General features: G+C 44.3%; 1 protein-coding gene across 6 annotated transcripts in view; it reads left to right on the top strand.

Moving 5' to 3' along the window:
- Positions 1 to 570: 570 nt before the first annotated feature.
- sbf1 (SET binding factor 1) overlaps positions 571 to 24,102 on the top strand; it is a 55,407-nt gene continuing 31,875 nt past the window's right edge. For 3 of the 6 annotated variants that reach the window (XM_040051068.1, XM_040051070.1, XM_040051066.1), the window contains exons 1-2: positions 16,516 to 18,439; positions 22,147 to 22,232. In XM_040051068.1, the coding sequence (XP_039907002.1) occupies positions 18,376 to 18,439; positions 22,147 to 22,232 (150 nt within the window). In that variant the 5' untranslated portion in view covers positions 16,516 to 18,375. Of the gene's footprint in view, positions 819 to 16,515; positions 18,440 to 22,146; positions 22,233 to 24,102 lie in introns of those variants that run through there. The other 3 variants (XM_040051072.1, XM_040051071.1, XM_040051067.1) reach the window with 2 other exon arrangements.

The following is a 24,102-nucleotide window of genomic DNA, read 5'->3' as shown; positions in this document are numbered from 1 at the left end:
TCCAGTAGTCTGCACCTGTAATGTTGGTATCTGAAGATGGAGGATGAAAAACAATCTGCCACAGTAATCATGTGTTTACTAACTTTGTCGCAGCAGAAGTGGACCTCACTCACTTAAAACAATTGTTTTCATTACTGACTAATCAATAAAAACGGTATTTTTTGTATTAATATGACGCTTTATCTCAGAGTGTGCCCCTCTAATCACGGATTCAAACATCCAGTGAACATAAAAACACTCAGCTAAAAATAAATAAATAAATAAATCATTTTTTAAAAAGAACCACTCTTCCTAGCTTCTGTGGTGAATCTGCATCTTAGTTGAAATGCTTGGGCTTCGCTTAAGGAGGACTGCGTTTGGCTGTTCGCTTCAGGAAAGGCAGCTCCACTACATTTCTGTGGGTCCTCTTTCTTTCAGGGCACTGAAAATCCGTCGCCACCTTTCACCCCTTTAGCGCCGGCACTGTCGAAACTTCTTTGAGTTTATTATAGGTTTTGGTCAGACTGTTGGCCCCTGAGCTGGTTTGGCTCCCCACATGGGACATTCCTGTCGAGCAGCCCCTCCCTGGAAGTCTCTCAGTGCGCAGACTCGCGGCTCTCCGCTGTCAGGGCAAGGCAGACTGACAGTATGGCGGCGGGGTGCAGCTGGAAGGATGCTACTGTCGCCCGTGATGTGTCTGTCGCCGGCAGGATGTGAATGGACTATTGACGGCACAAAGAGCAGAGGATTTAGCGCTAAAGGCCTGTCGCCGTGAGCCTCCAAGATGGCCAGGCTCGCCGACTACTTTGTTGTGGTCGGTTACGACCTAGAGAAGCGAGGTAGGTGTTTGAGTTAGCCAGCCCTGCTAGCTTTAACGGCGTATTATTAGCTGTGGGCAAACAGGAGGAGGGGAGGGAGGCGGGGACGGGCCAGGCCCCCGTTCACAACTAACCGACTTGGGCGCTGTCAGTTGGCTGCTAGCCTCAACTTTAGACCGGGGCGCGCAGGCCTCACGGGATTAGTGTAGTTGAATGCGAGGCTGTCAGCCGGTGTGTCACATTTGTGACTGTAGGAGAAGCTGCTTGGAGAACTCCATTACAACCGCCAACTTCCAATGGCGTTTTAGCTTAGGAAACCGAGCTGCCTCACTCCGGTGACAGAAAACTTGGGCTAACTTAATTTGCTAAGAGCTAACGTTAGAAGGACTAGCTTTGAGGGGCTTTCAGTTTGGTCGGTGAGACCTGAGACGGATTTATTCACCCGCATCTTGCCCGTTCTCTCTCATTTGCAAGCCTTAGAAGTGGCGTTTTGGGAAAATGACTTGTTTCAGGGGTAGCTTAACACAGGATGTGACAGCGATTTGTCAGTGTTGTTGTGGCTGCAGGGTCCTGAATAGCCACGCTGCGTTGACGTCCACCTGGACTTGATCAAATCACTTTAAAAGTACAAATCGATGCTTCTTCCTGCCGCAGTTGCTTATTGTTTTCTTTGTGTGTGTTTTGTCTGGATTAACCTAGATGGCTTTGCCCCCCTCTTGAGCCCCCTCGGACCGGAGCTGTGTTCCCTCGCGTTGCTGGGACGGGGTTTGGACCGTTATCTGAGCCCCCCTCCCTTCAGCCTGAGCCTTGGCCTAGATCTGTGCAGTATAATGGCCCGTTTAATCATGAAATATTCAGCTCGCCTATCCAACGGAAGCGTGCAACTTGTAACGCGGTTGTCTTTTATTTAGAGTGATTTTTTTCTTTTGCTTATGATTTATTCAGAAGAGGCAAATTTGTAACATGACGAGGCCCTTGTGGCTAAAAGCAGGCTCTGGACTGGCTTTTATCGTGATGCTGGGGTGGCCTACATCTCCTTTTCTGACACATGAATGCATTTATTGCGTCTTGTATGTTTCTTTCAGAAGGGGGGAATACAGGATGTTATAACGTGGACGCTGCAAGCGCTGCAGAAACTCCCCTTCCTGTGCTACAGTGCTTGAATGCATTGCAGAGCAGAACATGCCAGTAAAAAGCATCTGGGAAGCAGACATTAAAGCCACGGTGGCTTAATGGATCAAACGCTCTGTGCCTCATAAAAACCAAACACTTTGAGGGTGATGATGATTTTTGGTGTGGCTACACTAACGTTGCCTTTCTAGAGGCTGAAGGCGTTGTTGTTGTGGTGAACGTCCCCATTTGCAACAAGGATGGTTTTTGCCTTCATCCACGTGCTTGGTGGGTCCATCTTCTTCTAGTTTCTTCTGGTTCCAAATGCAAAGCTTCCATTATTGTTTATTTGGAGATTTCTGACTTTACATGTGTTTATGCAGGATTACTTTGGTTTCTACCAATGCTGCAGCTACAGTGTGCTGGCACTAACTGACTGTAAAGAAAACACTTGGCTTCGCATCAACAATGAAAGGTCCTCGAGTATAAGAATACCAGGAATTCTGCAGTACAGTGGCGTTTCCTCCTGTGTCTAAATATTTCATGCATCCTGTCTACGTGTGTGTGTGCTTATGTTAGTTGGGTGGTTGCTGCTTGTCACTCAGTTAGTGGAATGTTTTGCAAGCGTGGGCACTGACAGGTTGTCGGGGCTGACATCATCGCTGCTCATCTGCCTCTTAGAGGAACCATGTGGGTGTTTACAAACACGACGTCCATCTGTCAGATTTTTTGTGTCCCTTTGCTGACTTTCTAACGGATGCGAACCCAGAGGGAAAACCTTGAACCTTCGTCCCTCTGTTTATCCGGGAACTGTTCTGCTCTGCTAAGATGCCGCCTTAGACAATCTGTGGAGCCCTACTTAGAGCCAAGATGGCTGCCTGCGGCTTGGGAAGAGTTCGCAGTTGCCCCGAGGTGTGGTTGCCCTAGAGAGGGTCTCTTGAAAAACTCAGCATGTCATAGTGTTTTGACAGCGGTGTGCCGAGTTGGCGACCAATTGGATTCACAGTCTGAGGCCCAAACAGGAAGTTCAGGCGAAGAAGTCCAGAGGGAGACTTATGTTTAGAGTGAGAATCCATATTGTCCCCCAGTGCGTGTCTGAAAACCAGGAAAGAGGCGTGTTTGGTTTGAGGCTCTGCGAGTTGGTCTCATTCAAGACTCACAAACACACAGGCTCTATTGTAGTTGGTCTGTGTGCCTCTGGCGCTCCGTTTGAGGGTGTTGGTCATTGTGGCGGCCCTAAACAGAATGTAGGATGGCTGTTTTGAGGCTGCAGTGACAGCTCTGGCAGCCAGCCTCCTTTTACGCACAAAAACATCTCCACAGCTTGCAGTCAAGTAAGGAGGACACGGAGAGGGGCACAGAGGGGATGACCGAGCATGAATCGGGCTTGTGTGTGTCATGGTGTGGCTGTCGTAGTGGAGTTGTGACACTGCTAACAGGACGTCAGTGGCATCAATCGGTGTGCTGTGACTCTTGACCGGACAGATTTGTAGCAGTGATTGTGGTGGAGATTGGGTTTAAAGTTCCATGTTTCACCTCTGGCACCACTTTTGTTGCCACGGCTCAGACTTGAACGAATGACTGAGACTGATGCATTATTTAGCTGTAGCAACGATGAACTTCACGTAAGTGATTTAGAGCGTAATTGTGAAACTAGCTCCAGTATGTGATTCCACGTAGAAAACAATTTCTGTAAAGAAAGAACAAAAGTGTGTTTGGTTTCAGTGCTGAAGCTTGTGAATCTTATTGGCAGCAGAGCTGTGACAGAGCTCGGATCACTTCCTCTTCACACACCGCGTGCATACAGCGTGTCTCCGAGACGTGTTAGGGTTGGACCGTGTGATGATACTCGATGTGAAGTTGCAGATTTTTGATAGAGCATTTACACTGTACACACACAATCAGGATGTATTTTAGAAATCACTCGGCAGCACTGCTTTATAGTCATATCTGATTTTTATATGAATGTCTGCAAAGCATTTAAAGGTGCGGTCAGTTGTTTTTTAGGTTATTTGACAGAAAAATGAATATTGTACTCATAAATATACATTTACTACATCTTGGAACAACCTGATGTATTGTTATAAACTTAGAGTTGGTACATTAAAGATAAATAGAAGTGAGCAGCGGTTTGTGGAAGGCACCACATTGTCCCAGCATCGTGAATACGGCGGCTGAGATAGATGTCACCGTTCCACCTCCTCGTGTGGTGGGTGGAGCTAAAGACGGACGAGAACAGAACACGTTCTTGTGCTGTGAAAGCAAATTTCACCTTCAACATGTGAACAATCAGACCTGGTGTTTTGTCATCTGAGAAGGCGTCCCCTTCACCAAAGAAGCAAAAACCAACAAAACGTCATAGTCTTCCTCCTCATCTCAAGCATCATCATCAGATCAAAAGTCAGGCCTCCAACACAGGAAAATGTGCATCAACATGCTCATTTATTCCTGATATTGTTGCAGTTATTGTCTGCACATTAGACATGTGACCTTCCCGTCTACCGACAGCTAACGAGCCGGCTTAACAGCGGCAACAGTTGGTTACAAGTTAACAGTCTTGGTCTCGTGTGTTCTAAAATCCACACTTGCTCTCTGGTTGCATTCTCACATTGTATGAGTTTATTTGCAAAGTGCCAAACAGTATTCGACTTCAAAGAAAGTTTTACGGATGCCAGTAAACGGCTAACGGTGGCAAAACCAGCAGCGCTTAAAGACAGAAAGTGGAGAATATGCTCAACAGTTCACCTCAGTATGGCTGCTAGCAGTCAGAAGGGACTCGCGCTGATTTATCGACTCGTCTCGGACTCCTGTCACAGTTTTACAGCCTCCTCCAGAGTAAAAACATGTTGACAGCTGTGGACAACAGGCTCTACTCACTACAGATGAACAGCAGCCAGAGTTATTTGTCCTACAGCAGCCACCGTATCTAGGATAATAGTAGGTTTTACCTGTGATACCCTCTCTTAAGCTGCACGATGTTATCATCTGTCCACCTGCTTGCCTTTACGTTGTCTTGGGAAATTTCTTCAAATTTGGCACAAGTGTTCACCTGATTAGAAGTTGGTGTGACCCCACCACAAAGCGGTTTGGCCATTACTCAAAACTCACTCTAATAATGATGAAGTCCAACACAAATGTCTAAAAGTATTACTTGTGAGATTTTATATCCTAAAGGTGGTGTGTTATAAAGTTATACAGAAAGCTTTGGTGTTGGTACCAATAACATTTCAGAAGACTTGATACCATATCTCACATGCATCAGTCTTTGTTGTGTTTTTATTTAAAATATTTTCTATAACAATCAAATAAGAACGCACAACTTCTGTACCCACGTTCTTGTAGAAATATAGGAACATGTATGTGCTGGCATCATCTGGTACGAACATATCGCCTCTTGTGACCTTGCCAGTTTGAATGGTTGGAGTATCCAAGCTGTAACTCTGTGGTGCTTACAGGCGCGTTCAGAACTGAGTGAGCAAATGCAAGGACAGATTTACGTGATGCTTCATAAGGCTCAGGGGCAAATAAAAACATTTCATATTGCAAGTGAGATGAAGCGAGGGGGCTTGGGGAGGATAGAGGAGTGTGTGTGACGCTGCCAGCAGTGCCTGCCTGTGGGCAACCACTTCCTCCATCGCTCCAGAGCAGCAGCCTTTCGGGCCCTCCAGAAATAGCCCACACAATCTGCCTTTCATAGGGGGGACAGAGTGACGCTGGGTCACAGCCGTGGTTGTGGTGAACTGCAGCTTTGTGTGCGTTTGTGTGTGTGTGCATGCAACTTTTGATGGCCTGCCTGTTTGTGGCTGTCTCTGAGTGATTGCTTTATTACCATGGCAACGTTTACCCGCATGTGGTCTGCTGGTTGTGAAGAACAGTTTTGGTGTACCGACTAGTAAAAATGTGGATATTTGAAAACCCCCTGTCCTGTTCTGTCCGAGCTGCTGCAGGGGGGCAGTACCTAGACAGGCTGCCAGCACACAGGGAAAGACCACCTTTGAAGCGATAATGGTGACCCACAGTCTGAGTTAGTAGTGGCAGCATTTGGGCTCAATTGAAAGTTTTCCCAGTTTTGGTCGAGTTGACTGATTATAAATATAGAGTGATTTTTATTGCTTGCTGTTTTCAGTGATGGCTGCCGTGATGCTGAGTGTTGTGAGAGTCATACATGCTCAGCTTCAGGTGTGTCCTCACTGGGACTCGAGTCGAGTCAACCCATTTGCCATTTTTTCTTTGATTAGTGTAGGATTATTTCAATAACTGTTAACACATGGTTTTAGATATGACACGTCGACATCATCAATTATGGCGACGAGTCATTGCAGCCCTAGTTTAGGTGAGGATGGTGCTGGGATAGAGTGCAGGATGCAGCACACATGACACGTGGATTAAGTTGGCCAAGTTAGTACTGTTGCTAATTCTCATGGTGGTTCAGTAGAAGAACGTGCAATAACCTAACTGTAATCGGTGACTCTGATTGGCCGTAGGTCTCGCTGTGTTGCCTTGTGCTGCATACAGCAGTCTGTCTGCTTTTCTGAATGCTTGTTATTCATGAGGGAGACGATGGCCCCAGGGCCCCCAGTGTGTGGGTGTGTGGGTGTGCTGGGTGTTGGGGTACAGATACATGCTTCTACATAAAGGCTCGTACCGGCCATATGGACCACTTCTTCTGTCAGGCATGGCGTACTCAAATTGTACTTTGAGGCTGTGCAGGACAAATTTGTGTTTTTGTGATGCTGAATTTATATGAAGCAATCCATGGTTGTGTTAGTCAGTGTGCTTGTTTTAAGACTCACTGCAGTTACAATCTGTGATCTGAGGATTAGTCATCAATTTTACACACTTTATGGTTTAAAGCACTTTTTGTTTAAAGGTGGAGACAACAGAATATATTAAACTGACTGTGTGTGTGTGTGTGTGTGTGTGTGTGGGGGGGGGGGCTATGGACACCTCCCTCCTCATGCTTTGATGGTTTCCCTGGAATTTTGAGAATTTCGCTGTCCCCTCACAGGACAAAGGCTGAGTCAGTGCCGCTCACAGTTAGCCCGTCAGAGCTCAAGGGAGCAATCGTTGCAAACCCTGCGGGGTGATTCCAGCGTGTCCGGAGCATGTCTGATTTAAAGATGAGATGGGGGTTGTTAGGATTACCAGTGCTGGCTGCGTGCAGCTGGCTGCCTGTTGTGGTAACCACACCACTATGTATGTAAGAGGATGATGCTCATTTTAATCTTCTACATTTTTTAAAAGAAACTAATACCATTGGTGAAATGTGTGCGTAATATAAAATCTGTGAAAGGAACAACATTAAGCCTGCACTGTGCAGACGTCCTGCTATTAGTGCTTTGTGCAGTCATTTGTTGTTGTTCTTCCTGCAGTAAGAACTACTGAAACTTGACCAGTGGTAGAAGATTAAGTCTCATCTCTATTAACATGGACTCCAGATCAAATCTGCCCCTCAGTTACCCACTGTGCTTGTGCTAATCTCATACGAGGCCTGTGATTGGTTTGAATATACAGATTAGAGGTCGCGTGCCCCACCCAGTCTGTGCCTGGCTGCTCTCTCCTCCCCCAGAACAACATCGCTGAAACTTATTGACGTAATGCTTTAGGTACATTCCTGGTTAACAGTTAGCAGGCTTAGAAGTATGATAGAAATGTCACATCATGTCATGTAGCTTTGAAGAAACATTTACTGCATGTCTTCCTGTAAAACAGACCTGCTCTTCTTTTAATTAAAATGTTATATAATGCAGTAGATGGACGTGTTTGTACAGTGTGAAACATCAATGAATTAATCTGTGGAAATTTCAGACACATTTCTAAGAACAGAGATCTTTGAAAAAGTCATGAGAATGAGCTTTTATAAAACTCTGTATAATAGACTCAGAGTGGCTTAGTGAAACTACATATTGGACCAATAATTAGGTTAATCAATTGAATTCACATCATGTATTTGTGTGGATTAAAGTTGGAGCTTGCAGCTGCGATATGAACGCACTCTTCTTCGGTCAGACGTGACATACTCAGATGTGCAGGACAATTCTGAGTCTGTGTTTGTGATGCTCAGCTAATGGGACGTGCACCTGTGCACTTCCAGGAAAATATCCGTTTGTTTCATTATCTTTTTGTGAGAAGGGAGGAGCTGGCACATGGTTGTAGGGAAGGGCTAGCTGTGCTAATGAACCCATGTGTCAGGGTGGTGCTGTGCGCAGGTCAGCTGTTATGTTTTGCCCCAACTTGCCACAGTAAACTGGCTGAAACAGCTCTGAACCATGACAGAGCCTCCGCCATGTTTTACACATGGCTGTAGAAACTCCCCCTGTGACCTCTTCATACATACTGACAACACTTTGAACCAGAACACTTCAGACGTGGACTCGTCACTCTGATGATCTGGTTTTCAGTCCAGTTCTGGTGCCGTTTGGTCAGCCTGTGCCTTGAGAATGGCTTCTTGACAGACTCTTTTCTGTTGAACGCGTTTCTGCCGAGTCTTCAGGGATCACTGTATGGATCTGTCAGCTTTCTTTGCCCTCTTGTTTCTGAAGGCCGTCACTTTCAGATACTGTTTGTCTGCTGTAGGCCTGAAAGTCTTCATTTGTTCTCTCGAGTCCAGTTTCTCTAGACCAAACACTTGGTTCATGCTTTCAGTTAAATGTCTTTTTATTGGTTGAATGATTCATGCGTTATTGTTAGCTGGTGTAACAAACAAGCAAAATGTTAGAGTCCAAGGACTAAAACGTAAAATATAAAGAAATGAGGGGTGCCTGATAACCTCTGCACAGTGTGCTGGGGGCTGTCCCGACAGAGCTGTCTGCCTTCACTGTCTCGTAGTCTGGTTCCTGTTTGGTTATGAGACACGTAGTTGTTTCTTGGCTGTTGGTTGCCCAAGTAACCAGATGTCATGTCCGTTACGTGTGTGTAGGTGATTAATGCCATGGAAGTTAGTGTGACATAGGAGACTGCAGCGGGAGAAAAGACAAATGAAATGATTAAAGGGATTTAATGCATTTCTGAGTAAAGACAGAGGTGTGAGTGCCAGGAGATAAGGCGCAATAGCACACATCTATTGAGTCAAGTTTCCTGTTGCCGTGCTCAGGGGGAGAACACGGAAGCAGAATCTACATCGTGTTCGCCGGGACCATATTTCCTCTATGTAAGGATGTGATGAAGAATCTGCTTTTATTAATTAACGCGTCTTTACTCTGGGAAACCTAATGGCAACAAGCACAAAGTATTGAAATCCTGATGAAGCTCTTACACCCTCATTGCCCACTGTGCCCCACGTCCTCCTTATAGATGTGTCACAAAAACGTGTGTGTGTGTGTGTGTGTGTGTGTGTGTGTGTGTGAATTTTCAGAGAACTTGCTACAAATTTTTAAGAAGTTTCTCCACTGTGTTTAAAAGAACTGCGACAGGGGAAGTTCACTTTCTTTATGAGGTGGTTGGTTGATGGCGCTGGAGAGCATACAGTACCAACTACTACTCATGACAGCCGTGTACAGCTGCTGAATGGTTTTCAGCTATACAAATTAGGGCTGGGCGATATGACCCAAAATTCATATCTCGATATTTTTTAGCTGGATGGCGATATAAGATATATATCTCGATATATTTTTTTAAAGCCATAAAGTAAGAACAAAAAGAGAGTTCTTAGTCAAAGCTGTGTCCCAGATGTCACACAGGCACTTTTATTAACATAGAGCAGATGTACATAAAATTTACTGAAAAATAAATTATGAGCATTTATTAAATAATAATGCTCCATAAATAAAAGAAAACAATGTTGTTTTTGTGCATAACAAAAAGCTCACAATTGTGCAGTCAAAATGTAAACTAAAAGACGCTGAGCACAATAACAAAGACAGATTTCACAGCTGCTCTGTTCCCAACTTGTACTGCGTGACTGACAGCCTGGAGTTTGAAATCCGCTTCGCAACCACGTCTCTTAACAGGTGCCATTTATGGTCCTTATTAGGGCTGGGCCATATTATACCGTTCACGGTAATACCGGTATAATGTTAGGCAACGATAGGAAAATGAAATATCGCGATAGAATGGGAGTAAAATGCGCATGCGCAGTGCCTTTGTTTTCATACGCACATGGCCGATTGTTGAGTGAAACAGATGAACCAGAATTGGTTTGTAAAAATGCTGCAACTTCCGTGATGTGGAACTGGTTTGGTGTTTGTCCGTCAGATACACAACAAAGCACATTTTTTTGCAGAACATGCAAGCGGCCTTTGTTATTGTCATATTTGTCGGACTAAGATGCTCTTAAATCTGGGAGTAATCTGGGTCTTAAACTCTGTATGCTTCAGGTCAAACGAACACTGCAGCATCACTGAGAGTTAAAAACTGTCTAAATTCTTTCATCTTTAATAAAACGATCAGCATTGCTGCTTTACCAGGTGTAACTATGAAGTTTAACTTCCAGGCATCCATGAAAACAAAAGTTATTACATTTAACGGAGTTAGAAGTTAGCAGGAAGCTAGCGGAAGTTAGCTTGCTAGTTTCGCTAGTTACCTAAGCATGATATTGCATGTTCTGACTGAGAGATTTCTGAAAAAAAATCAAACGTACAGCTCTGCTGTCACTTCCAACATAAATGAAGACAGAAAACTAAACAGCAGTGACGTTTGTAGGGTTACTGAAGTTGGGCTAGCTGGTATATAATGATGTGCTACGTGATCGCTAGCGACACAGCTATGTTAGCATAACATAAACAGTGAAGCTGGAGGACCAACACTAACACTTTTCCACTTATAAAAGTTAACGTGAAGGTTCCTCATGGTTAGAGACAAATGCAATCGCATGGCAGGAAGCTGTAAACGGACCAAACTTCAGTCAGGAGAACAACTGAGATAATCCATCCACAATACGAGGTTAGTCATTAATATACTGCAACAACATGGGAATAGAGCAGCTGCCAGAGAATTCAACATTAATGAATCAATGGTACAGAAGTGGAGGAAGCAAGAAGAATGAGTTTAATAAAGTTTGATTTATCTGACTGCTTTGTTTTGCTTAATGTGCCTTATAATCCCGTGCACCTTATGGTCCGAAAAATGCGTACTGCACACTGCAGTTTAATGTTGCAAAGCACCTCTTTTTAACTTCAGTGGATATTATACATGGTTATACTCAGGATATGTCAGCCCATTTCTACTGGAAATGCCTTTTGGTTAAACTTTCAGCAAGGAATTTGCATTTGCACTGTTACATTTTTATAAAGCTTTAATGTACATAAAAACCAGCTTCTTGTTTAAGTGAAAATAAATGGAAGGTTGTCTTTTTGCGCTAGTAATGTTGTGGAGTTGTATTTTGTCTTGCATCAATTATATCGTCGGTTATATCGTTATCGCAAATTTTCAAATATATATCGTGATAAATATTTTTGGCCATATCGCCCTGCTCTAGTCCTTATACACAGTAGGGTAATATTACGTTGAAGCACAGTACGTATCACTCCGCGAGGCTCAGCCGTAATGCTCCGACAATCCATCAAGCGGTGCAGCTCCGTAGCTTACTAAAGTCGTACTAAAACATTTTTTGACAGATTGCTGAGCGCCGTGTTCCACATAAAATCGGTTCGCGGCCATCAAGCACAACCAGAATTCATACATAAGGTGCGCTGTCAACTTTTGAGAAAATGAAAGGATTTTAGTCCGTGCAGCACCTCTGGGCTGCATGGTGTTAGCGTGGTTAGCTCGTTAGCGTGGTTAGCTAGCTAACACGTTGACGCCGTCCAGCCCCACGCACGGGGCGATGCGCAGTAACTCGTTAACGGAGATTTGCCGTGTCCATCTTGTCGCTTCCTGCAGGTGAAGCGATGGGGGAGGAGGGGGAGTTGTGTTCAGTGAAGGAGAGGCAAGGTCGAGTAACGTTGCGTAAAGACGAAAGTGGACGAAAGAGAGGCAAACTTGCAGCTCCACAAGTATAATTATAACGTAACATAGACTATATCGATATAAAGGATATTGTCACATCTTATATCTCGTATAAAAATATATCGATATTTTTTAAAAACTCGATATATCGCCCAGCTCTAATACAAATATAGAATTTAAGGACCAGTAAAGATATTTCATGTGAAATCTAAATCCACTGTGTCGGATCACTGTTTGCATGTAGCACATAAGCTGTGGTTGTTAATAATAACATGGTTTTCTGAGGTTACACACAGCTCCACTACATGCAATGCTTTGTTCAGATTGGTGCACCTGTTCAGGGGGACAAGTCTTTTAGTGTTTTGTGATTTCAAAAGTATTTTAGAGCTACATTTTAATGTCTGCTTAGCTAGTGAGATATCATTAAATATGGCAGTCACCAAAAGCCCTTTTCGACTCGTGCCTACTCAGCTACTCAGCTCAACCCTGTTTGGTGGTTAGGGTTTTCCATTAGGTGGTAATAACTGCTACCTGCTGCTTTTTTAAATATTATATGTGGTGCCCCTGTCACATTGCGCGGGACCTTTGGCCATGGTACTCTATTGTAATGGAAAACATCTAAAACTGACTCGAGCCGAGTACTGATAATGAAAAGCACAGACCTAAGTGTTAAAGCTCAGGATATGAAAGATCATAGTTCAGAACCGAGAGTTCAGTTGATTGAAATGAGTGATGCTGTCAGGCGTGCTGTACAGCAGCGGTCCCCAACCTTTTTCTGCCACGGACCGGTTCATATCTGACAGTACTGTCACGGACCGGCCTTTAAGGTGTCGGGGATAATGCAACAAAACCAAACCAGTACCAGCATTAAAGAAGAAGATTTATTCATAACACACGGGGAAAGACCCAGGGAAACGGAGTTGACGATAAAACCCTGAAAACCATAAATTTCACACCCGAGCCTCAACTCTCGCGGCCCGGGACCAAACGACTCACGGACCGGTACCGGTCCATGGCCCGGGGCTGGGGACCGCTGCTTTACATCACAGAAAAAATGTCTTCCAGGGTTACAGGCAGAGTCAGGAGGTCGGTTTATGTGTCAAACCCCCAGAAACGCTGGCAACACTGACAGTTTCAAACTGTTGTGTTTTTGTTTGTTCTGCTGCTCTAGCAGAGGAGCGTGCACAAAGGTAGAAGATGCACTGCTCTCTCCTCTATGCTGGGCCAATCAGTGTCGAGCAAAACCACAGTGAGGTTACCAACGTGCTGCTCTGTGAGGTTTCTTTGAGGGATTTGCTTGATCGGGATTGGAATCCACAGATTCTCGTCTTATGTGAACTGATTTTAAGCCATATAAAGTCTATTTTGAGCCGCACATATATATATATTAGAGATGGACCGATATGTAATATCGGATCGGCCCATCTCTAATATATATCTGAATGAAAACACTAATTCTGTGTTGTCTTATGCTGTTTCTGAACATGATGTGAATGAGTAACAGGCTGACGGTGTTTGTCTGAAAGTGTCGAGTGGAAGTTGAATGGTGGGTGGATTTGATTCAGAGAGACTGGGAAGTAGATGGCCTGTGTTGTGTGAGCCTTGGCTTTTTTCCCGTGCTCTTCAATGTGTTTGGCAGCAGAGGACAGCTGGAAACAACATGTAGCTCCAAACATGAACGTGAGAAGAAATTAAGCTCATGTTATCAATCATCAGCCTTGTGACGTGTTAGATCTGAAGCAAGTGGCATCCTACAGCTGAAAGTTTGGTCGCTCTGCTGGGCCTCTCTGTGAGGCCGTTTCCTCTCCTGGAAAGCCCTTTCTTTTTGTTTGGAGCTTTGGAGGGGGGGAGCTTTTTGCAGGAAGGATGTGAGTTTGCTGAAGAGCTTTTGCACAAAGAAAACGTCCCACATTGTCTCCAGGGCGACGGCGTTTGCCAGATGGACCCTTTTTTTTCTGTGTTTGATTCTTAAAAGGCGTCTTTGCTCATCCAGTCCGGTTTGAACAGGGATTGTCTTATTTGAGGGTATCGTGTTATCCAACACCAAACTGAGAGACACTGCTGAATGTCAAGTGTTTCTTATTAATGTGCTGAGCAGCTGTATGGATTTCAGGCACGGTGAACCATACTGTGTACCCACGAGGAGCCTGTGTGCTTTAGATCACACACAGAAACACTGTCCTGGATGAGTATATTTGACAAATGGCACGAGTGAGCGATGGTGTGTAAGCTGGGCGGACAGCAGAAAGAGCAGGACCGAGGGTGTGGTGATGATGAAGTCATAGCTTTTCACCACGAAGGCCTCAGTTCTGCTTTGGAGATGTTATCTGAACAAAGATTCAGTCCATGCAAGCTGAGAATATGTTAATGATGTGTGCATTTGCAACTGCATCATCTCGGCATTATCGATGTTTTCCACACAAAGATTCTGTGAAGAAGAGAAGATTGTGTCTGTAATGGGTTGAGTGCACAAGTGAAAGGAAGCAAGCTCATGTTTTATGAAATGAATTAGTGAACACTCCCTTTTAAAATGCTCAACACGACTACCTCGTGTAGTTGTTAAGTGCTTTGTGACTGTAGAAATTCTTATCTTGTGGACGTGCTCCAATTCCATCCTTTCAGATTGAGCTTGGCCCACAGCGCATCAACCAGCTCTCTGTCTGCAGCAGTTGTGCCTGGTGGCAAAGGCTCTCCATCCACACAAAGACTCTTTGGCCATCTGCTGTCAAAGATGGTGAAGAAAGACTGGAAATGTAGCTGAATGATATCCAGGACCACAAATGTTCACCTTGCTGGGGCAAAGAAGCTCGTAAGGGCTCGGATAGATCACTTGTAGCACTGAAACTTCCAGAATAGGAAAGTGAGGGGAGTGTTCACTTGTAACTTGATCTTTGATTGCTAAATAAATAACAGCTGCTGTTAAAAGGCTGGGAAACATTGGACATGTTTTAGCAGTTAAAACGTGAGATGCCAGAAAAACAGTTGCAGTGCATGTAAACGTCCTCCCCGGGTCTCGTTCGGTGGTGACGTTGCTTCGGGCCAGCCTACATAGTTACAAATCTGCACACACACCAGCACGAAAAGACACCAGACTCTGTGGTCCTGACTGCTGTCACCGTAGAAACGGCCTGATGTCGTGTCACTGTGGTTTGGAAGCTTGCGAGAAGCTGCGGTCTGCTTCAGCAGCAAGAGCGTGACACACAGACAGCTACACACTCAGTTCAACCCCGAATGCCATCGTTCAGGGATCACATGATCATTCAGGCTCCTTCATCCTGTGTCACTGCCAGCAGTCATACATGTGAGGAGTCATCGCTTAACTGTGGCGCACACACTGACCCACGTCCTCCCCTCTCCTGCCCGTTCACCTTGTTGTGTTTCTACCATTTTTTGGTAACCTTTGCATGACCTGCTCATCTTCATGTGTTCTTGATCACAGTGGATTGTGGCTCCAATTGTAACTGTGGGATAAAGTAGTATAGCTCAAAGCTGAATGAGAAACCTGATTGATTAGATGGGGAAGAGTTAGTTGGACATGTCTCTGTCACTGTAAAAGCATAACTGTTGTCACACTCTGATTGATGAGATGGATGTCTAAACTGAAACACAGTACAGTGCAGCCGTTAGCACTGTGGTCGGCTGGTTTTAAACCAGTTCGTTTGGAGGGGTTCCTTTTGTTGTTTGAGGTGTTTGAAGTCGGTGTGGCTTGTGACCTCTCATTCTCTTTGACATTTTTTACAACGTTCCAGGCCTTTGTGTGTATGAGCTTGACCATCTTACAAGATTGATTTAGCATGTGATCGGAGCAGTTGTACAGATTATATCGGTAGGTTAATAATTAACAGCCCTGTGCACACTTTCCTTGTTCACATGAACTAAGACCGTGAGCGACTGTTCGAGAGGTTATCACTGTGATTTAATTAGAACAACACAACCTGAACACATCTTGGAGGTGTGACTACTTCTGTTAGCTGGAGCAGGGCGATATGACCAAAAATATCACGATATACATTTGAATATTTGCAATAACGATATAACTGACGATATAATTGACACGAGACAAAATACTTTACAACTCCACAACTTTATTAGTGCAAAAATCCCCATCAATGTATTTTCACTTAAACAAGCAGCTGTTTTTTATGTGCATTAAAGTTATATAAAAATGTAACAGTGCAAATGCAAATTCCTGTCTGACAGTTTAACCAAAAGGCATTTCCAGTGGCCGACATATCCTCAGTGTAACCATGTATAATATCCACAAAACTTAAAAAGAGCTTATACACACACAATACGGTAATATTGTGTTGAAGCACAGTACGTATCACTCCGCGAGGCTCCACCTACGATAGCCGTAATGCTCCCACAATCCATCAAGTGCGGGTTCGTAGCTTAGCAAAGTCGTACTGAAACATTTGACAGATTTTCGAGCGCTGTGCACATAAAATCATTTTGAGGTCAGTAAACACAACCAGAGTTCATACATAAGGCACACGGGATTATAAGGGGCTCTGTCGACTTTCAGAAAAATCAAAGGATTGATTTTAAGTGTGCCGTATCTCCCAAATAACGACGGCCCGCTCTGAACCAGTTCTGGTTCATCGTTTCATTCAACCATCCGCTTTCGCTCTTCTCATTCTGCGTCGCCGCCGGCATGCTTTTTCCGCCATGTGCGTATGTAAACAAAGGCACTGCGCATGCGCGTTTTACCCATATTCTATCGCCATATTTCATTTTCTTATCGTTGGCAACATTATACCGGTATTGCCGTGAACGGTATGATATGGCCCAGCCCTACTGTCAGCAGAAGACGAGTGGACATGAAAAATAGCATTAAAGTGGCAGAGATACGAGGTGCTTCACTTCAGGTCAGAAGTGCTAGAACCACAGTATAACCAGGATGCTGACGTTTGGTTAGGTTTTTAGCTCTGACATAAAGTGAGCTGTATCCAAATGGCCACGTGTAACTTATCAGTTTTTCAGCTACTTTTGAGATTTTGGAGATTCAGGAACTGCACCGTGATGCTACCCCTAAAATGTTGGCCACGTTGTCGTCTCCTAAGATGAAATGTACGTTATTATCCTTGACAGGAAAATGTGACTTGGTCAGCAGTGAAACTTAACTAGCACCATCTTGGACTGCAGCTGGCAACAGCACATCTTCTTTTGCTCTGCTGCCTAAGTGAGCTTGACGTAGCATGAACCACTTTTCCAGTTGGTGCAGTTCTGGTTAGACTGGCCCTCAACCTCAAGCACATCTTTACAGCAGAACAAGGACTAGTGTTGTAGTTGATGGACGAAATTGTGGAGTACCCTGTGTAACTCTGGGGCCAGTCTTTGAATGTTATTAAGGGCGTGGTCAGCTACACAGGAAGTAGAAAATTGGGCCAAGCTGGTGCTAGCTGGTTGGCAGCAGCTGATCTTTCAAAATAAAAACCAGCTGATTGTCGGAGCCTGTGTGTGTGAAGGACACTGATCCCAGAAACATGCTGTTTTAAAACACGGACCAGGACATGTTAGAACCTGGTTATAATGAAAAACCTGAGAATGGCCAAGGATGAAAAGCCTCAGTGCAAATAATCCATATCCATTCACTAACCTGCTGTTGTGTAACAACATCCAGCTATCAGGCTGATAGCTGGATGTCATCTGCTCGCACACTCGATGCACATTCCTGTCACGCCGCTCAGACTGAGAGGGAGCTCTTTGAAACAGCTCTGTATGCTCATGCCTGCTGTCGGCTGCTGCTGCTTGAACCACTGCACCCTTTGCTGAGCTCTGGCTGCTTTAAATTGTGTGTTGATGTTTGCTTTATGGGATGTATGACTGGGGGCTAATGAGCTAAGGACCCATTAGCGATTCGTTTTAATTGCAAAGGGATTGTTGAAAGCGAGCCATGAGCCACATGCTAATGCTATGCTAACAAAACAGAATATAATTGTGAATCACATTTGTTATTATCAGGTTAGCATTTTCTGATATATCTAATGAAGCTGTGCAGTTTCAGGTTGCACCTCAGTGACATGCAGCTTATGGTTTCAGTGCAGAATCACCTCCAGCATGAGTGTGTGTTTAAAATAAAGAATTTAATCTTCACGATGGTTCACGTAGTGCTGGCTTTGAATTGCTGCGTTTGCTAATATGGGTGTGTCACTCATGTTAACACACTGTACCAGGTGAAGGACTGCCACATGTATATTTAATATCACAGTATACTGGCCCAGCTGATTGTCGGTCTAACTGTGCTGGCTTGGATGTGGAAACGAGACACATGCTGTTACAGTGCGTCCTGTTAGGACAAAGCTGTTTTGGAGGTGACAGCCCGGGCTGTGGCCTACCTGCAGACCATCATACAGGCTATGCACGGCTTTATTTGACCAAAGCAGTACGGACTTCCCTGCTTGTGCAGCAGTTTCTGTTTCAAAAGACAAAGCTTGTTTCTTATGTTGTCATGGACTTCATGGAGCAGCAAAGTGTCTTCTAACAAACTGAACTTCACTGCAATGATACAGAACAGAATCCCTGCAGGAGCTGGAAAAATAGACTTCATGATGGGAAGTTTGATCGAAGCAGTCTGCACAGCATGTTCCACCTACGGTTACAGGATTATTTCAAGCTTTACAACTGTACTTCTCCAGTATACCAATGTAGGTATAACGTGTGTATATGTACATTAGAACAGGCACTATGATGACTTTTACAGACTCTGATCGCTGCCAGCTGCAAAACCTGTTTTGCTTTCCTTTTGATGCATCATTTACCTATAAATATCAGCATTGTAACATGATTAGATCTTTCCTATTGTGAGAACAATGAAAATGGTTTTAATGTTGAATATGATGCATGTAGAGCCAGCCAACAGCTTAATTCAGGTTGTATTAATGAACTTGTGAACTTGCTCTGGTGTGTACGTCAGGCTAGAAAAGTTTGTGTGTGAGCTGCACTCAACGTGCTGTCCCTGTAAGAGCTGAAGACTTTTTAGATGTATTTAGTTTCACTTCATCATCGGACCGTTGGATCTGCTCTTTGAACTTTGAGCTTTTATTCCACACAGCTGTGTTTGAAGCAGACAACTTGTAGTTGTCTTCCTGAGATGGTCTCTTGAGTTTTTTCCTTTCTGAGCCCTGATCTGTGCGCACGCAGCACGTCTGTCACCCTAACCTACCCGTCGTAACTTTCTGACGGAGTGAAGTCATACATTTCAAAATAACCGTCAGTAGCCCCTCCCACCCCCACCCCCAAAATCCCCATGAACAGGTTTGGTCAAATGCTCGTAGACTAACTCGTCACATTTACATTTGCACCCGTCTCCTTAGTTTGATGTGCTTCTATCAGCTCTGACAGTGATTTTACGTAGGAGTTGTCAGTTGTGATCCAGCAGATAGTACAGAGGTGTTACTGTAGCTCGGGGCTTGTTGTGGCCTTTTATACGGTGGCCCTGAGAGGCCAAACGGACTGCAACTTCAGAAAACACTTGCAAAAAGAAAAATGCTGCAAAAAGAAAAACGCTGCAAAAAGAAAGACGCTGCACTGCAACTTCAAGAAAAACGCTGCACTGCAAAAAGAAAAACGCTGCAAAAAGAAAAGCGCTGCAAAAGCACACAAAGCACAACGGAAATAGGAAAAAAGACAACGGAAATGTTCCTGGGGAGACAATAACCCGACGGACCAGTTGCACGAACCAAAACAAGCTGTCTTTTTTTTTTTTTTTTTTTTAACCAAAACAAGCTGTCTGTCACTACCCGATCCGTACCGGAAACCCGATCGGTCACCCGCATGCGCAGGGGTTTTCTTCTTCTTCTGTTCGTTTAATGGCAGTTTACTCCCCAGTGTACGAGGATACCGCCACCTGCTGACTGAGCTAGTGAACCCTATTGTAAACTGAATTAGCGTCATCACAAACGTGTGTTACATTTGATTTAGTGATAATCGAGTGTGTTTATGCTTGTCTGTGTGGAGAGGATTGTTGGAATAGTGATGATGATGTCCGCTATCACTGTCAATTGCCAGTAAACACTTCATCTGGCTGATGAACCTTCACGTGACATATTATATAGTCTGTATTATTAACTCTGTCATTAGGCACCATTCTTCTTATTTGACGGTGCTGTTGTTCAATAGGGGAACGCTCTCTGTTGAGGAGAAAAGAAAAACTTTGTTGCGGTTACGGATTATCCATTGTTTAAATGTCCCGGTAGTCAAAAAGGCTGAGAAATGCTAGGAGCTAAATGGGTGCTAACCGTGTCATTCAAATATATTGAATGTCGCAATGTTGGCAAAGAGAGGAAGTGATGTAAGATTTGCGCATGCGGGGTACCGTGCAACTGGTCCGTCGGGTTATTGTCTCCCCAGGAACATTTCCGTTGTCTTTTTTCCTATTTCCGTTGTGCTTTGTGTGCTTTTACGCCTTCTTGCCGTTTTGCTGCATGCAGCGTTTTCTTAAGTTGCACGCTCTTTCTTTTGTAGCATTTTCTTTTTGAAGTTTTTTTTCGAAGTGCAAGCACTCTTTTTGCTTTCCTTTTGCAGCATTTTCTTTTTGCATGGAAGGCAGTCCGTTGGCCTCGAGGGCACCGTTTTTCCCTCAGGCTGCAGTTCGTTGACAGACCTAGGCTTCACTGTGTGGGCCTGTGATTAGGCTTAGCATGTGTCAGGCGCAGCTGTTCTCTGACTTCTTTCATATATTGTACTCGTGCAACTTCGAGTAGGGCGTTTAGAGTATAGCACTTAATGAAAGCAAACACTGTTAAAGTCCTTTAGAACAAGAAGTAAATAGATCAATGACACAGAACTATTCACATTTGAACATTGTCACTGAGAATGATGGATGCAGGCACACATTACAGCCTAGTTCGTACTGGGAGCCAGTTTTTAGTCAGATACTGTGATATTAAGATGTGAGTATACTTTATCCTTTCTAGCTTCAAACCTGCACCACAGTGTGTTTATGCTTGCTTCTTCTTCAACCACACACAGAGGAACTGATTTGCTCATTGCACGTCACTCATGAGCGTTCCACACTCTCGCTGGTAGTGGCTTCAGTTATTTTGCCCCTAATCACTTGAAGTCTGCAAATATAATTTCCTTTTTACAGCCTCTGCTCGCTGCTGCCAATCGCAGTAAAGCTGTGAACACCGTCTTGCTCCTCCTTCTTTGGCGTGACTGTCAGTAACACAGTCAGAGTGCTAACGGTCGACTCTGCTGGGCAGCCTGTGTAAATGACCACAGGAGTCTTTTTCTTTATGTTTGATGTTAAACTTGAGATAATGTATCTCTAGCCACATGTTATTAGAATCGTTTGGGAGAAACTGAACAGCTCTGCAGACAAACGGACAGCATGAAGAGACGGTGTGCGTTCCACACATGCCTTTTGTTTACATGTCCATATGCTTTATATCAGCTGATCAAAAAGAAGTTTGTGGTGACAAAGTAAGTGATAGTTGTTGTGTGTAGCTTCCCTCTCCAGCAGTGGGGTCAGCATCAGCTCTCTAAGGACATGGCTGGCTGTTATTTTTGGCACAGTGTGGGAATAAGGGGCACTCGTGTTAAAGTGAAAGGAAACGAAGCCGTCATCTTTGACAGCCCCGCCCCACAGCGCCCACGTAACACTCGCGTACAGGCGACAGAATGAATTCCCCTGTGTTTTGGGAGCTGGCCTACTTTCTGTTTTTGTATCGTCTGTACTTCTGGTTTAGTTTCTCAGTAAAGGCCCACAGGCTCTGTTGTTTGCTCTGAGACACATTTGGTACATAATGTTTTAGGTTTGTCTAATGCTGGTGAGCACCTCTTCTTTATTTAGCGTTATATTGTTGTGTTCTGTATATCAATCCTTTGTACTGGGTGGATTGAGTGTATTCTCTCTGCGGATGAATGCCGCCATTAAGCAGCCTTCTGGGCTTCAGCTGGACCTAGGCTGAAAGACGGGCTTGTGGTGGTTACATAAGTCCGCCATTGTTGTGTCATTGTGCCACTGTGATGAGCCAGGCCCTGACCAACAAAGGAAATGGCCTCATTAACCAGCAGCAAACAAGCATTTTAACACATCTCACTAATGTTTAGCAGGCACACGTGAACCCATTTAAAGGACAGGCCTGACAATAAGCTCGTGAATACAGCTGGAATCATTAGAACTGTTCATTTACAGTCACACATGGTTTTTACACATGAGCTTGCTGATCACACAACTTTGGCTTCATCGGGTAGCTTCCAGGTTTGCATTAAGGCAAAAACAACTACATGAGTATTTCACTCATTCATGCTTCAGGTCTAAGAGGACTGTTGGTAGAAACAAGCAGACAACAGCTAGCTGTAAGGAACGTACTCAGACCTCTGGATTTGTCTCTCTGTCTCTGCACAGTGGAAGGTGAAGGTCAAGGTCGCATTCTCCAGCGGTTTCCTGAGAAAGACTGGGAGGACAGCCCATTCCCACAAGGCGTAGAGCTGGTAAGTCATGTATCTGTGATCCTCGGGGGCAGAACAAGACCGTTAAATCTGTCAAAGTCAGCGGTTCCATCCCCTCGGCAGCTATAGGCCCTATCAGGCCACAGCAGCTGCCACGACCTGTTTATGTGATTTAAACAAAGACTGCTTATTTCGTTGTCATGCATAGGTGAGCATGTGCAGAAACTGTGGAGGACTGACCTTCACTGCAGAGCTGTTGATGCTCATATTGACCCTATCCATGTCAGCCTGACCTCACGTATCCACTTTAAACACACGTGTCTGTCCTGTCCTGTTCATTTAAAGTAGTTAGCTACTGACGTGAAACCCTCAGTGCTTACAGTGACTTTCACTCCTATGCATATGTTCTAGCTTATGATTAGATATTCTGCATAAAGGCTGGACGTTAGGTTGAAATTATGTACTGAATCTAGGGCTGCTCGATTATGGCAAAAATGATAATCACGATTATTTGACGATATTTATTTAACAATAACAATGTGTTGAATAAAGACTTTAAAAAATAATATAAAATAGTGTGCAAATAATGATAACAGTGCAAATGTTTGCAATATAAAAAATAAATGAAAAATGTAAACATCTATGTTTAGTGAACTTTGCAGTGTTGCTCTGTGGTGCAGCTACACTGTAGCAAAGTTTACACACTGTGTCTACTTGATCCACGTCTGACTGAACCCATAATGTTTCCACACCACTGAAGCTTTTTACCCCTTTTAAACCAACGGCAGTCACTCTCCTCTCCAAATAACTTCTGCTTAGCTTTCCGAGCTTCCCTCGGGTCCTCTTAATTGTTGTGACACGTGTTCGAAATGCAGAGAGGTGCGCTCGATTTGCCACACGGAGCAGCGCGACAGTAAAGCACGAGGGAGGGGCTAATAATCGGCTCAGTCATTTTTAATGATCGTTGAAAGCCCAGATCGTAATCGAGATTAAAATTCGATTAATTGAGCAGCTCTAACTGAATCTATAACAAACTGCAGAGCCATTGTGAAATATTCACATCCTGTCATCTGATCAGTCCCGGCCATTGATAGTGTCTGAATTAGAGCTGGGCGATAGAACGATAACGATATGTATCGCGATATAACTTTTACTCGATAGAGAAATTAAGCTATCGCGATAGACCTCGCCGCTCTTGTCCTCTTAAAAAAAAAAAAAAAAAAAAAAAAAAAGGTCAGCCAATCCAAATCAAGTAGCGCAGAGCCGAACCAATCACAGCCGCAGCGTGACTTGTTACGTACAGCACAAGTGCCAAGCCGCACGTGTGTTTGTTTGGGAAGCAGCCAGCGGGTAATGGAGCCAGCGCGTAATGGAGGAAATGAGTGTGCCGACTAGAAAAATCAACCGAGCGTGACCGAAGAGAAAACAGATGATGGTTCCAATGCCGGAGAGATTGTCGAACGGAAGAGCCATAGAAGTTCCGTAGTGTGAAGGTATTTCGGCTATTTCAAGTCTGACAAAAAACAGAGTAGCGTGCACTGTAAATTGTGCCGAAATCAAGTCTGGAAATACAATAAACTGGTGCATGCGTCACACTGTGCGCCACGTTATTGTTTCAGTGAAATGAATTTCTACAATACTGTTACTGTTAATTCTACTCTCTGCAGTGTTTAAATGCTTACATATACACAGTTACTGTCCGTCCACACATACGACTCTGTTCTTCTCTCTGCCCCAGCTTTGTTTACTTTTTCCCACCGAGGCTTCTAGACTTCTGATTGGCCAACATTGCACGGTTAGGAATCTAGCGCCACCTGCTGCTTTGGCATGTTCATAGCAGCGTTTTCCTTCATTTCTGCCTTTATGTGTGGACGGGATTATTTTTTAAAACGAAAACGGAAAATCTCCGTTT

The sequence above is a fragment of the Simochromis diagramma genome, unplaced genomic scaffold, assembly GCF_900408965.1.
Source record: "Simochromis diagramma unplaced genomic scaffold, fSimDia1.1 OVJJ01000131.1, whole genome shotgun sequence".
Taxonomy (NCBI): domain Eukaryota; kingdom Metazoa; phylum Chordata; class Actinopteri; order Cichliformes; family Cichlidae; genus Simochromis; species Simochromis diagramma.
This window is presented reverse-complemented; position numbering and strand designations above follow the sequence as displayed.